We start from the raw sequence: 14,195 nt of genomic DNA, 5'->3' as shown, positions 1-14,195 counted from the left end.
CCACCTGGAGTGCAGAAATTAGAAGGGCAGCTAAGGGCAGCTCTCACTCTGGGTTCAAATCCTGGATCCACCACTACCTCGATATGTGACTGTGGGCAAGGAACTTAACTAACTCTTAGCATCCCAAGATCCCTGTAAGTTCATTCCCACACTCAAAGGGGGATGTCGTAAGCTGGCTGTGATGGCGCACACTTGTAATCCCCGTACTTGGGCGGCTGAGACAGGAGGATCGCAGGTTCAAGGCCAGCCTCAGCTACTTACTTGAGACCTTGTTTCAAAATAAGGAATAAAAAAAATAGGGCTGAGGTGTAGTTCAGAGGTAGAATGCCCCTGGGTTCCATCCCCAGTACCACAAAAGGAAAGAAGGAAGAAAAGAAGGAAGGAAATAGGGCTGGCGATGTAACTTTGAGATGGAATCCCCCTGTGTTCAATCCCTAGTTCCGCAAAAAAAAAAAAAAAAAAATTAAAAATTAAAATTAAAAAATTAAAAAATTAAAAATAAAAAGGGCTAGGGGTATAGCTTGGAAGTAGAATGTCCTTGGGTTGAAAAAATTGGGGGTGTAGCTTGGAGACAGAATGCCTCTGCATTCCATCCCCACTACCAAAAAAAAAAAAGGAAAAAGACCAAAAAAAAAAGTTAATGTAAATATCTTACCTGATTTCATCTCTCAGAAGAACTGGCAGAGAAAGCAGCTTCCAGACTGGGCCCGAGGTGGAGGAAAGGAACTTCTGAGGGGTTGCCTCTAGGAAACCTTGACAGAGTTTGTCAGTATCCGGAGAGAGGACCTGTGGCCTCATCAAATGTCCACAGTAGCTGTGGCCTAGAACAACCTGCGGTTCCTGAGCTAGTGCTGGGCCGCGGCTATGACACACACCACAACAAAATGCCCTCCACGGGGACCGTGGCCACAGACATCTATTTTCTCACAATTCCGGGGGCTGGGGTGTCAGAGCAAGGCGGGCAGGATGAGCTTGGGGGAGGGGCTCGCCTCCACCAAGATGGCTGCCATTCATTCCTCTGTGTTCCCACACGGAGAGAGGGGAGAGAGGGGAGACCGCTGTCTTGTCTCTTTTTACCAAGACACTGATCCCATCGGATCAGGACTATTTCCTTGGAGACACTGTCTCCAAATAGAGCTGCGCTGAGGGCTAGGAATTCAACATGTGAGTTTGGGGGACACGGTTTGATCCACTCGTGTGATGGGTTATTCTAAAAGATAAGGGTTTTTGAGTGTTGAGGGGGGATAGTGGGGCTTGAGCCCAGGGTCATTCTACCTCTAAGCTACACCCCGACCTTAATTTGTTTTACTTTATTTTATTTTTCCACCTTTTTTGGTGTGTGTGGTACTGAGGATGGAACCCAGGGGCATTCTACCTCCGAGCTACACCCCCAGGTCTATTTTTTATTGTTTATTTTATTATTATTATTATTATTATTATTATTATTATTATTATTATTATTTTGGTGGTATTGGGGGTGGAACCCAGAGGCTTTCTACCAGAGGCTATACTCCCAGACCTTTTTTAAAATATTTTATTTGGAAACAGGGTCTCACTAAGTTGCTGAAAACCTCACTAAGTAGCTGAGGCTGGCTTTGAACCTGTGCGATCCTCCTGTCTCTGCCTCCCAAGCGCGGGGATTACAAGCGTGCGCCACCACGCCCGGCCTTATTCTTTATTTTAAAACAGGGTCTCACTGAGTTGCAAAGGACCTCACTAAGTAGCTGAGGATGGCCTTAAACCACAATCCTCCTGTCTTAGCCTCCTGAAATCTGGGATTATAAGCATGCGCCACCATGCCTGGCTTATTTTATGTGTGTGTGTTACTGGGGATTAAAACCAGGGACACTGTAACTCAACTAAATCCCCAGATCGACCGATCTATCTATCTATCTATTTATCTATCTATTTTTGAGACAGGGTCTCCCTAGGTTGATGAGTCTCAGTACTTGTTGAGGCTACCTTTGAACCTGGGAGCCTCCTGTCTTAGCCTCCCAGGAACTAGAATTACAAGCATGTACCACCATGCCCAGTTTAGTTATTGTGGGATTCATTCTCTTTCTTTCTCTCTCTCTCTCTCTCTCCTCTCTCTCTCTTTTTCTTTCTTTCTTTTTTTTTTTTTTTTTTCGGTACTGGGAATAGAATCCAGTACCTTCAAGCAACACTCCCAGCGCAATTTTTTTATTCTTTATTTTTATTTTATTTTATTTTATTTGTGGGGGGGGAGTACTGGGGTGGAACCCAGGGGCTTTTCTATCAGTAGCCACTCTGCCTGGCTAGTTTTTTTTTTGAAAGAGGGTCTCTCTAGGTTGCTGAGAGTCTCAATATGTTGCCCTCAAACCTGCAATCCTCCTGTTTCAGCCTCCCAAATTGGGACTATAGGCATGTGCTACTCTGTTCAAGTGAACATAAGTTTTGGCCAGTAAAAGCTGAGCCTTAGCCGGTGGCGCACGCTTGTAATCCCAGCATTTGGGAGGCTGAGACAGGAGGATCGTGGTTCTCGGACAGCCTCAGCTACTTAGTGAGGCTCTTTGCAACTCAGTGAGACCCTGTTTCAAAATAAAGAATAAAAAATAGGGCTGGGGGTATAGTTTGGAGGAAGAATACCCCTGGGTTCCATCCCCAGACCCACAAAAAATAATAAAGAATAAAAAAATATGGCTAAGGCTGTTGCTCAGAGGTAGAATGCCCCTGGGTTCCATCCCCCATATCACACACACACACACACACACACACACACACACACACACACACACACAGAGCTGAGCCTTGAAGCTTCTAACTGAAGCAAGGGTCATTTCTCCTGGCCCCAGTGACCCAACACGTTCACCTCCCTCATCACCATCCCCTCAACATTCTCCTTTCCCTGTCTGTGCCATCCAACCATCCAAGACCATCTCCCCATGTGCAATCCTGCAGGCCCTGCCTGAGCTTCCTGCCATGATGGAGAACTAATCTAAAGATTGTGAGAAAGTAAGGGACATACAGAGTACTTGATAAAGGTTAGCTCTACACCAACAGCTCCAGGGGTGAGGGGTCAGGGGTGAGGGGTGAGGGTCATGCCCGCAGCCTTTGCACTCCTGGACTCCAGGGTCCTTGCCGCAGGGCTCACTAGAATCAGAGCGTCCACCACAGCTCTCCCAGGTGTTATAACTGGTGACCCACAGATTCCTAAGAGATGCTGAGAGTTCTGGCAAAGAGTCCCTGCTTGGAGTGTACACGCCAGCAGGTCTTTTATGAACAAAAATCACATCTAAGATGTGTAGCTTCAACTATATAGAAGATGATCGAATATAAAAGACACATCCATTTAAAAGAGCTACAGAACCCAGAATGCGGGCCTGGATTTTGGCCATCATATATGTGTGTTTCTGTAACCAATAATGGCTAAAAGTTCATCAGGGGAGATGATGTTCTCAACTTAATCCAACCCCAGAGATGTTTATGGAGTGTCTACTGTGTGCAGGAGACCCAGTGGGGAGTAAAGCTGACACGCACCCCACCTCTCAGCATAATAGGGGCTGTGTTCTCAGAAAGAGCAGGAACCACTGGCCTAACCCAGCAATCAAGCTCAAGACTCCTCCTTCAGTTCCTTTTTCTTGGGGGGTGGGGGGAATTGAACTCAAGGTGTTCTACCTCTTATCTATACTCTCAGCTCTATTTTATTATTTATTTATTTATTTATCTATCTATTTACTTATTTGTTGGTAGTGGTGATTGAACTCAGAAGCATTCTACCTCTGAGCTACACTGTCAGTCCAATCTTTCTTTCTTTCTTTCTTTCTTTCTTTCTTTCTTTCTTTCTTTCTTTCTTTCTTTCCTTCTTTTTCTTTTTCTTTCTTTCCTGGTCTGGGGATGGAACCCAGGGGCATTCGACCTCAGAGATACCCCCCCTGCCCTATTTTTTATTCTTTATTTTGAAACAGGGTCTCACTGAGTTGCAGAGGGCCTCACTAAGTAGCTGAGGCTGTCCGCGAACCACGATCCTCCAGTCTCAGCCTCCCAAATGCTGGGATTACAAGCATGCACCACCACCCCCGGCCCCAATTTTATTTCTTATTTGGAAACAGAGTCTCACAAGGTTGCTGAAAGCCTAGATAAGTTGGCAACACTGGCTTCGAATCTGTGATCCTCCTGTCTCAGTCTCCCATGTACTGGGATTATAAGCGTGCACCACCACACCAGGCCTTTATTTTTTATTTTGAAACAGGGTCTTGCTAGGTTTCTGAGAGTCTTGCTAAATAGCTTAGGCTGGCCTTGAACCTGAGATCCCCCTGCCTCAGCCTCCCAAGTACAAGATTACAAGTATACACTACCATGCCCAGTCCTCCTTCAGTTCTGAGCATTAAAGGCTGCCAAGAGCTGGGTATGATAGTGAGCCCTAGTAATCCCAGTACTTGGGAGGCTAAAATAGGAGGATTGCAAGTTTGAGGACAGTCTCAGAAAATAGTGACACTTTTATCAACCTAGCGAGTTGATAAAAAAATAAAAAATAAAAGAGGGCTGGGGATGTAGCTCAGAGATAGAAAGTCCCTAGTGCCACAAAAATAAACAAGTAAAATAAGGGCCCCCAAGAGCAAGACCTGGATCCACATGTCCCTGGCTCCCTGGCCCCCTCCCAGCACTATCAGCATAGAAGGCACGAACCTCGAAGCCCCAAAGCTATCGAATCCAGTCTCCTTTAGGCCGGGTGTGGTGGCGCACACTTGTAATCCCCGTGCTTGGGAGGCTGAGACAGGAGGATCGCACGGGTTTGAGGTCAGCCTCAGCTACTGAGTGAGGCTCTCAGCAACTTAGTGAGACCCTGTTTCCAAATAAAATATAAAATAGGTCTGGGAGTACAGCCTGGAGGTAGAAAAGCTGCTGGGTTCCACCCCAGTACCACACACACACACACACACACACACACACACACACACACACACACACACTCCAGTCTCCTTTGCCCTGAAGCAGGACTTCCCTGCACATTATCTCAAACAGGGCAGCCAGTCTCTGCCTGGAGGCATCAGGAGAGGCTATGCCCCATTCCTCAGCAAAGAAAACTGCTTATATTTACACAATCATAATATATGTTTTGCTTATTTGTTTTGTGTATTAGTTCTTAGAACTGAACCTAGGGGTGCTCTGCCACTGAGCTATATCCCCAGCCCTTTTCATTTTAAGACAAAGTCTCCCTGTGGTATCCAGGCTGGACTTGAAACTGCACTCCTGCCTCAGCCTCCAGAGCTGCTTAGATTGCAGGCATACCTGCCTCGTGAACGTGTTTGAGTGTCTTACCCTGAGCTGGCAGAGGCGGCGCCTCCACCCTCCATGGTCCTACCTGGTTTGACAGGAGAAAGTAGAAGAATCGGGGTCTTTGTTCCATGCATGGACTGCTTTGTCCTCGCTGCCCGCCCCAGTTGGGCTCTGGTTTGGGACAAGCCAACCATGGCTCTCTCTGTCCATAGGAAGACCCTACCGATGGCCCAGCCCCAGGATGGAGTCAGTGCCTGTCTCCCCAGCAGGAAAAGGCTCACAGACAGGCCCTGCTGGGGTGAGGGAGGGAATGAGCCACCGTTTGGGGAGGGGCAGGGGGAGGGGTCTGCCTGTGATCAGTCAGCCCAGAAATGATGCTCATGATGTTGGCTTTCCAGGCCATTAATTCAAGGGCGCCATGCCCCCCTTCCCCCATGTTGCTGCCTGCTCTGGGAGATAAGCCCAGTTCTATTTAACTCTATTTATTCCCCCAAAGTGGCCTCCATCTCTGTTAGCCAAGCATTTAACCCCCTGGGTACTGGAGGCATCAAAGAAAAGGGCTTGACATGTGTGTCAGGAGCGAGCTGGCTCCAGGGGACTGATCCAGAGCCCTCCTGGTGCAGAATTCCACCCAGAAGTCCTTGTTTCCCGGGGCCAGGCAGCAGTCCTGGGAGCCCTTCACCTGCTCCCTCAGCCCCCCAAGCTCCTGCTGTCTCCCCTGCTCCCCTGCCCAGCCAAGTAGCTGCGGCATCAGGCATCAGCGAGGAGGCGAGGAGGACGGCTGTGGCACCTCTGCCTCTTTTGTGTCCCGCTGGCTGGTGGCTCTGCCTGGCAGGGTCTGCTCCGTTCCCTGCCGCCCTGATTCCTTGTTCCCTCTCCTCTCTCCCTGCCCCTTCCCTCCTTTGTTCCCTCCTCTCTTCCCCTTCACTGATCACTTAGGGCATCCCTGACTATTGGTCGCAGTGTGAACCCGTGTGTGCTCGAGTCCGGGAGCCTGTCGGTGTATGGTTCTCCATGTGTAGACCTGTCCTGGCTCTGCCTGGAGCACCTAATCCTGTTTCCAGTTGACTCTGCCCACGTCCTGGGTGACCGTCCTGGTTTCTTTGTGTGCTGGCCAGTCTTGGTACCTATTTTGCATGTGTCCATGCTTGACCTGTGTGCGTTGCTGTCGATCTGTGTCAACCCACCAATGTCTAGAATCTGTACGTTGGTCTTCCTTTCTTTGTGCATCTGTCAGTTGTCCTGTCATTCTCTCTGCGTGTGATTTATGCGTGTGCTGTGTTTCAATTCAGGGAGCCTGGTTGTTCAGATTCCTCTTGGGAGGAAGAAGTGCCTCAAAGGCAGCTATGTAGGAGAATTTGGAGGTTGTTGGGTTCTCTAGAGCACATTGCAGCTCGTCGCCAGTGGGGCAAGTCGTCCTGTCTGTCTCCTGGGCCACCTGCCAGTCCCCTGCCCTCTGCCCTACTCCTGATCTCCGTTCCTTCTCTCCAAGTCAGGTCAGGACTGGAAGGGGTATAGACAGAGACAGGTGGGCAATGACAAAGAGAACCACATTTTAACTTACTCTCAGAACCATCCTGGGATTTTTCTTAAACACTCAGGCCCCCTCCATAAGGTGCAGCAATGAGTTAATAATAACAATGAAAAAATTACAACCAGGAATGGTGGCACACACCTATAATCCCAGTGACTCAGAAGACTGAGGCAGGGGGATCTTAAGTTTGAGGTCAGCCTGGGCAACTTAGTGAGACCCCGTCTCAAAATACAAATAAAAAGGTTCCAGATTCAGCCCAGTGGTAGAGCACCCCTGTGATTAAACGCCCAATACCACAAATGATCATAATAACTGCTACCATGTGTTGGGTACTTAGCACACGTTAAGCATTTTGTATTCAAGATCTCCCTGGACTCTCAATAATTCTATGAGAACGTTATTATTTTCATACTTTAGGGATGAGAAAATGAGGATAAGAGAAGTAGTCCAATTAGTATGTGATGGAACAGGATTTTCCCTTAAGGGGTGGGTTGCTTGGGAGCCTGCCACAGCTACCTTCAGCCTGGGAAGAGGTACTTATTGTAAACAGCAGGAAAATGGAGGCGTCCCTTCCCCAACTCTGGGCAGCTAATTACAGCGAGAGGGACTGAAATCTGATGTTGAATTTCATCCTTTTGGAGAGCAAGGTGGCCAGGTACCAAACAGCAACAGGGGGGAGAGAGGGTGAAAAGACTGGAGAAGGCTGGGAGGGGAAGACGCACTGGAGGGCGCTAACCCGGCTTTAGCTTGGATGTGGTATGACCTCGAGCAGGAAGCCTCATTACTGGGGCGTGCATTTGTTTCTCCATATAATTAGCACAAAACCGAGGTTCTGTTGGGGGTTGGGATGTTTTAAAAATTGGAAAAAGGACAATTGGCCTGAGTGCTCTCTGAGTCAGGAGTGTGTGCAGGGGTCCTGCTTTTGTGGTCTTGGTATTTTCAGGAACAGCCAGAACAGAGTCACGTGCGCCTTGTCAGGGTGCTGAAAAGGTGCGCTGAATGAGTAAGTACACGGCCCCATTCCCCACTGACTAAAGAACCTCAGAGCCCACCGTGGGTGCTGCAGCGACACGCATCGCAAGGCAAGAGAGACAGCAGGTAAGCGCTTTGGACTCACCTGTCAAGGAAGTCACTGGCTAGCATAAGGTCTGGGTCTGTATGGGGTGGAGGAGGGCACTAGAGAGTGCTACAAAGACCGTCTCAGCCCTGGTCATGTTCTGTGGGATTAAAAGAATCCCACCAGGAACAGAGGAGAGGGGCCGAAATAAGAGGTGGTGAGCTTTGCCTAGGGGAGCCCGGAGGGCCAAGGCTGTCCTGAATCCAGGGACTGGGTTGTTGGCGGTGGTGGCAGGTCTGTCTGTAGGGTAAATCTCTGGCTGGGGAACCCTGTTCTGTATCAGTGCTTTCAGTCTCTGGGATTGAGCGGGAAGAATCTCCGTCCTGTCTTTGCTCCAAGTCCTATCATGATGAGGAGGCTCCTTTGGGCTCCATGAAGAGGTTTTTTTTTTTTTTTTTTTTAATCATAGTGGCTGGAGGTGAGGAGAATTCTTCAGGTTAAGGGGAGAATATTAAATGGGTGACCTAAAGGGGGGGAGGGTAAGGAGCATCTCTGCTTGGCGTGATGGAGGTTTCCTATCTGGAGAGATGGAGACTGTGAAGCCAGGATGGGGGCGGGGAGGTTGTCTTGTCCTGGCAGCTCCAACTGGCTGGTCGGAGCCCTCAGGCCGCCCTACTTGTGCGCTGACGTGAGCTAATTTAGAAATCCTGCAGGGAGAAAGAGACTGGGGTTCCCAGAGAGAAAGGGTCTCCAGAGAAGGGAGACTAGGGTCCCCGTTTTTCTTTCGTTCGGCTCTTATCTCTCCCCACCCCCAATCACAGCCGCTACTACCTCTTCACCCGGGCTGAGATCGACCCCTGTGTCGATCTCAGAGCCCAGCTGGGGACAGATGCAGCCGACCCGAACGGGGACAACGATAAAGGCACTCACGCGTTCGGGAACACATCCACACGCAGTCCAGCACGCCAGCCCTGCACGCACAGGCTCCAATGTGCACAAAACCACGCACACGAAATACACACGGTTCCGAATCTCACCTTGTCGACGCCACGCAGAGGCACCCACAGCGGTCTCTGACACGGTATCGTTGTCTCTGGATCCCTCCCTCTCTTATCCTTGCGCGCACACACGCACCCCACTCAACGGCCCGGGCTGTGACGGCCCGGAGGGCAGCGGTCTGAGCAGGGACGCGGCGCAGCGCGCGGGACACGGGCGGCGTCTCTCTCTGCGCGGACTCCGCAGACCCGCCAGGGGGCTACCGAAAGGTTTCCTCGGAGTCCGGTCTCCTTCCAGGCCCCCCAAACGAAAAAGAGCGGAAAGCCAGCCCTTCGCCTCCATCCTGCCGCGTTAGCAGAGTGGTTAGTGGCGAACGAGCCGCCGAATCGCTTCCACCGCGGAGTCCCTGGATGGGCAGAGAGAGACAGCCCCGGGGGCCGAGCCGAGGGCCGAGCATCCTTGAGAGCGACCCACGCCCGCCGCTTCTCCCTTCCAGGGGCGCGTGGGGCCGGGTTCAAGTGCGAGTGATGGGTATGGGGGGGGGGACGAACGGATGCCCAGACGGCCGGCTCCGCCAGAGACCAGCAACTCGGTCCCGAGCTGGAGGACCTGCGGCCGCGGGGCTCCGGGACTTTGGGGGGTGGGTCCGGGGGCGGGAATCGCGAGCATCAGCCCACCCCGAACCCCTCCCTCCCTGCGGCGGCCGGCGCGGTGGGACGGGCCCCGAGTGGAGCTTAGCACCTCCTACCGAAACGCCGCACTCGGCCCCCACCCGCCCCCCGCGCTCCCGCCGCGCGCCCCCGCCGCCTCCCAAGGGCGCCCCTTTCCCGCCCCCTCTCACTTCCGAGTCCCTTCCCGCCACCTCTGCCGGCTCCCGGCCCCCGCCGCACGCCCCCCGCCTCGGGGCGCGCCCCCCGCCGCCCTCCACCCCCGCACCGCCCGACTCCGAGGGGCGGGAGCGCGCGGGGCTGCGCCCGGGTGGGGGCGCCGCGCCAGCCTGGCGTAGCGGCTCTGACGCCGCCGCCGCCCTCCGCAGCCCAGCCCGCGCCCGCAGCTCCGCAGTGCACCGGCCACCGCCGCGGCCGCTCGGCCGTCCTGCCCCGCAGCGCGGACGCCCGCCCAGGGTCATGCGCCAGGGCGCCCCGGCGCGCCGCGGGGACCGCCAGCGCGGATAGCGCCCCGCGCCCGGCCGCGCCGCGCCCCCCGCCCCCCCTCGGGGCCCCGCCGCCGCCATGGCGACCCTGCTCCGCAGCAAGCTGTCCAACGTGGCCACCACCGTGTCCAACAAGTCCCAGGCCAAGGTGAGCGGCATGTTCGCCAGGATGGGCTTCCAGGCGGCCACGGACGAGGAGGCGGTGGGCTTTGCGCACTGCGACGACCTCGACTATGAGCACCGCCAGGGCCTGCAGATGGACATCCTGAAAGCCGAGGGCGAGCCCGGCGGGGACGAGGGCGCCGAGCCGCCCGTCGAGGGAGACATCCATTACCAGCGCGGCGACGGCGCCCCCCTGCCGCCCTCGGGCTCCAAGGACCAGGCCGTGGGGGCTGGGGGCGAGTTCGGGGGCCACGACAAGCCCAAGATCACGGCGTGGGAGGCGGGCTGGAACGTGACGAACGCCATTCAGGTGAGTGCGGGATTCCCAGCCCTGCCCCCACCCGCCCCGCCCGCAGCGCCAGGCTCTGCCCCCACACGAACCCCGAGGTGGGCTCGCCCTCGGGGTCTCCACAGCCCGCGGGACTCTACCCCCCTCCCCAGCCCTCCTGGCCACGCGCGGGAATCGACGCCCCCAGGCGGGGTCTCCGCCCGGGCTCGCGCCCCCTCCCTTTGCCCCAGCTGCGAGACAGCTTGGATCAGTTCGGTGGGTCGGAGGCACGTCCAGAGACCCAAGCTAGGAAAATGGGGATGGGAAGGGAAGAGGAGGGGGTGAGGGAGAAAGAAAATCAGGATGGGGTGGACTCGGGAATGCATTCACAGCTGCATTTTCGGGAGGAAAAGGGGGAGAATCAGCTGAGCTGGGAGCCTCCTCCCCCCCCCACGCGCATAAGGCGAGCACGCGCACACAGACACAAGCCCACAGCCCCCTCCCCACGAACACACGCGCACACGACAGGCATCTATTTATAGATAGCGGGACTATCCCCAATACACCTGCGTACATGCCTTTACATAGCCAGCATACACATGCTCGTTTGCACATAACACGCATACACGCAGGCACATACTTGGGTCGGCAGCACCCACAGGTGCAGCGCCCTTGAGAGACAAGCACACACCCGCCAACGCCCACCCAAGCACCAATGGTCCGTAGGACCCGCTGGCCCCTCTCGCCCGAAATCCCCGCCGCAGCGCGGAGAGGCGTCAGCGCCTCGGGGTGCCCCCATCGGAGCCCCCCTCCAGACGCGTAGACCCGCCAGTGGTCTCCAAGGCCCGGGCCTCGGCCCCCTACTCCCAAACTCCCACCCCCCTTCCCCACCAGGCGGCGCCGGACTGCGGCGAGAGGGGACTGGCGTCCTCACAACGACCCCGCGAGCGGGCCGGGCCTGGCAGGTCCCGGCTTCGGGGACCGCGGTGGTGAAAGCCCCGGGCGCCCGCGGGCTCTGCGGCTCGGCCCCGCGACGTCCCGGGGACGCGCGATCGTTGAGGCTCCGCATGTAGTTTTTCCTGGAGGGAAAGGCCGCGGCGGGGTGGCTCGGGGTCGGATTCAGCGGGACCCCTCGCCGGCGGGTTCCGAGGCGAGCTCCTCCCGCCCCCGAGAGGCAGCCTGAAAGATTACGGACCGGGGAGTGGGCGCCCCCCGGGGTGGTCGCCCGCGCCTCCCCCGGGCGCCTTTCACCGCCCGTTCTGTAGGCCTGGAGGGAGGCCAGGGAAGGAGGCTGGAGACGTGCAGGGACCCCGGGCCCCGGATTTCGTTAGCTTTTCTTCCCCGCGTGGATTCTAAACTTCCGCAGCCTGGTTCTCCCATCCCCACGGCTTCTGCTTCACACCCAGCTTGTTCGGTTCCCTCCCCAATCCCCCCCCCAGACTCCAGCTTCCGGATAGGGGGGCCTTACCACCTAGTACCCTCGCTAAGGGCGCACCCAGGGCACCTCCTGCCTGTCCCAACACTCTCCCTGCACCCGGTTCTCCAAAGCCGTCCGCATTCCCCAAAGCGCTGTCTGTCTCCATCTGCACACTCCCGCCTCTCCGTGGCTTCGCCCGCCCACTTTGGGCCTCTCTCTCTCTCCCCAACGTCCTTTCCTTTCCACTGCTGATTTTAATGTTTCTTCTCGGCTGAGGCCCTTGGACACCGCGCTCTCCCCCTTAGCCCTGCAGGGCACTCCAGCCCCACCTTAAATCCCCTGCCCAAGCTTCCCCGAGGCTCGGCCCCAGCTCGACACCGTATTTATAGCGCCTTTTCCCGACCACACTCCTTCCAGACGCTTCTCATCCCGTGCCCCACGGCCCCACTTCTGGTTCCACCTCCAGGAAGCACCCCACCCCCCAAGCATCTCCGCCTTCCCCCTGCCCCAGCCCTGTCCCTACCTCCCAGCCGCTGGTCCTCTTTTCCTTTTCAGTGCCAGCCTTTGAGCACCTCTCTCCCTCCATCTTGGACTCAACACCCAGGCTCCCCATTAGGGCCCCTTTCACCCCCACTCAAGCCCACTCTTTCTCTCTTCGGGGTGACTCAGACACCATTCGCACTCTCCTCGGCGCCCCCTAGCGATAGCTTTGAGCCACGACCCCGGGGCCCCTCTGGGAGGCTGCTGGGCTGAGCGCGGGTCCCGCGGCCTCTCCGTTCCACAGGGCATGTTCGTACTGGGCCTACCCTACGCCATCCTGCACGGAGGCTACCTGGGGCTGTTCCTCATCATCTTCGCCGCCGTGGTGTGCTGCTACACCGGCAAGATCCTCATCGCGTGCCTGTACGAGGAGAACGAGGACGGCGAGGTGGTGCGCGTGCGGGACTCGTACGTGGCCATCGCCAACGCGTGCTGCGCGCCGCGCTTCCCCACGCTGGGCGGCCGCGTGGTCAACGTGGCGCAGATCATCGAGCTGGTGATGACCTGCATCCTGTACGTGGTGGTGAGCGGCAACCTCATGTACAACAGCTTCCCGGGGCTGCCCGTGTCGCAGAAGTCCTGGTCCATCATCGCCACCGCCGTGCTGCTGCCCTGCGCCTTCCTGAAGAACCTCAAGGCCGTGTCCAAGTTCAGCCTGCTGTGCACGCTGGCCCACTTCGTCATCAATATCCTGGTCATCGCCTACTGCCTCTCGCGGGCCCGCGACTGGGCCTGGGAGAAGGTCAAGTTCTACATCGACGTCAAGAAGTTCCCCATCTCCATCGGCATCATCGTGTTCAGCTACACGTCGCAGATCTTCCTGCCCTCGCTGGAGGGCAACATGCAGCGGCCCAGCGAGTTCCACTGCATGATGAACTGGACGCACATCGCCGCCTGCGTGCTCAAGGGCCTCTTCGCGCTGGTCGCCTACCTCACCTGGGCGGACGAGACCAAGGAGGTCATTACGGATAACCTGCCCGGCTCCATCCGCGCCGTGGTCAACATCTTCCTGGTGGCCAAGGCCCTGCTGTCCTACCCGCTGCCCTTCTTCGCCGCCGTCGAGGTCCTGGAGAAGTCCCTCTTCCAGGAAGGCAGCCGCGCCTTCTTCCCCGCCTGCTACGGGGGCGACGGGCGCCTCAAGTCCTGGGGGCTGACGCTGCGCTGCGCGCTGGTGGTCTTCACGCTGCTCATGGCCATCTACGTGCCGCACTTCGCGCTGCTCATGGGCCTCACCGGCAGCCTCACCGGCGCCGGCCTCTGCTTCCTGCTGCCCAGCCTCTTCCACCTGCGCCTCCTCTGGCGCAAGCTGCTGTGGCACCAGGTCTTCTTCGACGTCGCCATCTTCGTCATCGGCGGCATCTGCAGCGTGTCCGGCTTCGTGCATTCCCTCGAGGGCCTCATCGAGGCCTACCGAACCAACGCGGAGGACTAGGGCGCCCCCCGGAGCGAGCCGCTCGCCCCCGCCCCCACCCGCCCCGTGCGCCCTGCCGCCCCCTCGCGCTTGGGAAGCCAAGCTTTAAACATCTCCGGTTCCTAGTTTCTGATTATTCTGGGATGGGGAGGTGGGAGGGGATAGGGATCCACGACCCATCGCGTCTGCGTTTCTGTTCTTTCTTCTTCTCCGCAACCCCCCCCCGGGGGGGGCGCACTGGTGAGCAGCGTCGTCTGTCCGTCCTGGAGGGAGCCCGACAGACACGTCGGTTCCAGTCGCGAAGAGGGGTGGGGAGAGGGGAGTGGGGGGAGAAAGGGCGCAGCTCGCAGGCGCGAAAACTTGACCTTGGGGGTGGGGGGACATTTCACAGCCATCCAGTGCTCGGAATCTTCAGCGTC

At 56.4% G+C, this 14,195-nt stretch overlaps 1 protein-coding gene across 1 annotated transcript; it reads left to right on the top strand.

Annotated features, from left to right (window-relative positions):
- Positions 1-10,057: 10,057 nt before the first annotated feature.
- On the top strand, positions 10,058-13,797 carry SLC32A1 (solute carrier family 32 member 1; the record flags this gene model as incomplete). The annotated part of the gene is made up of 2 exons (XM_080716399.1): positions 10,058-10,450; positions 12,610-13,797. The coding sequence occupies 2 exons, from the start codon at positions 10,058-10,060 to the stop codon at positions 13,795-13,797; spliced, it is 1,581 nt and encodes a 526-aa protein (XP_080572525.1).
- Positions 13,798-14,195: the final 398 nt, after the last annotated feature.

The sequence above is a fragment of the Muscardinus avellanarius genome (genome assembly GCF_963383645.1).
Source record: "Muscardinus avellanarius genome assembly, chromosome: 19".
Taxonomy (NCBI): Eukaryota; Metazoa; Chordata; class Mammalia; order Rodentia; family Gliridae; genus Muscardinus; species Muscardinus avellanarius.
This window is presented reverse-complemented; position numbering and strand designations above follow the sequence as displayed.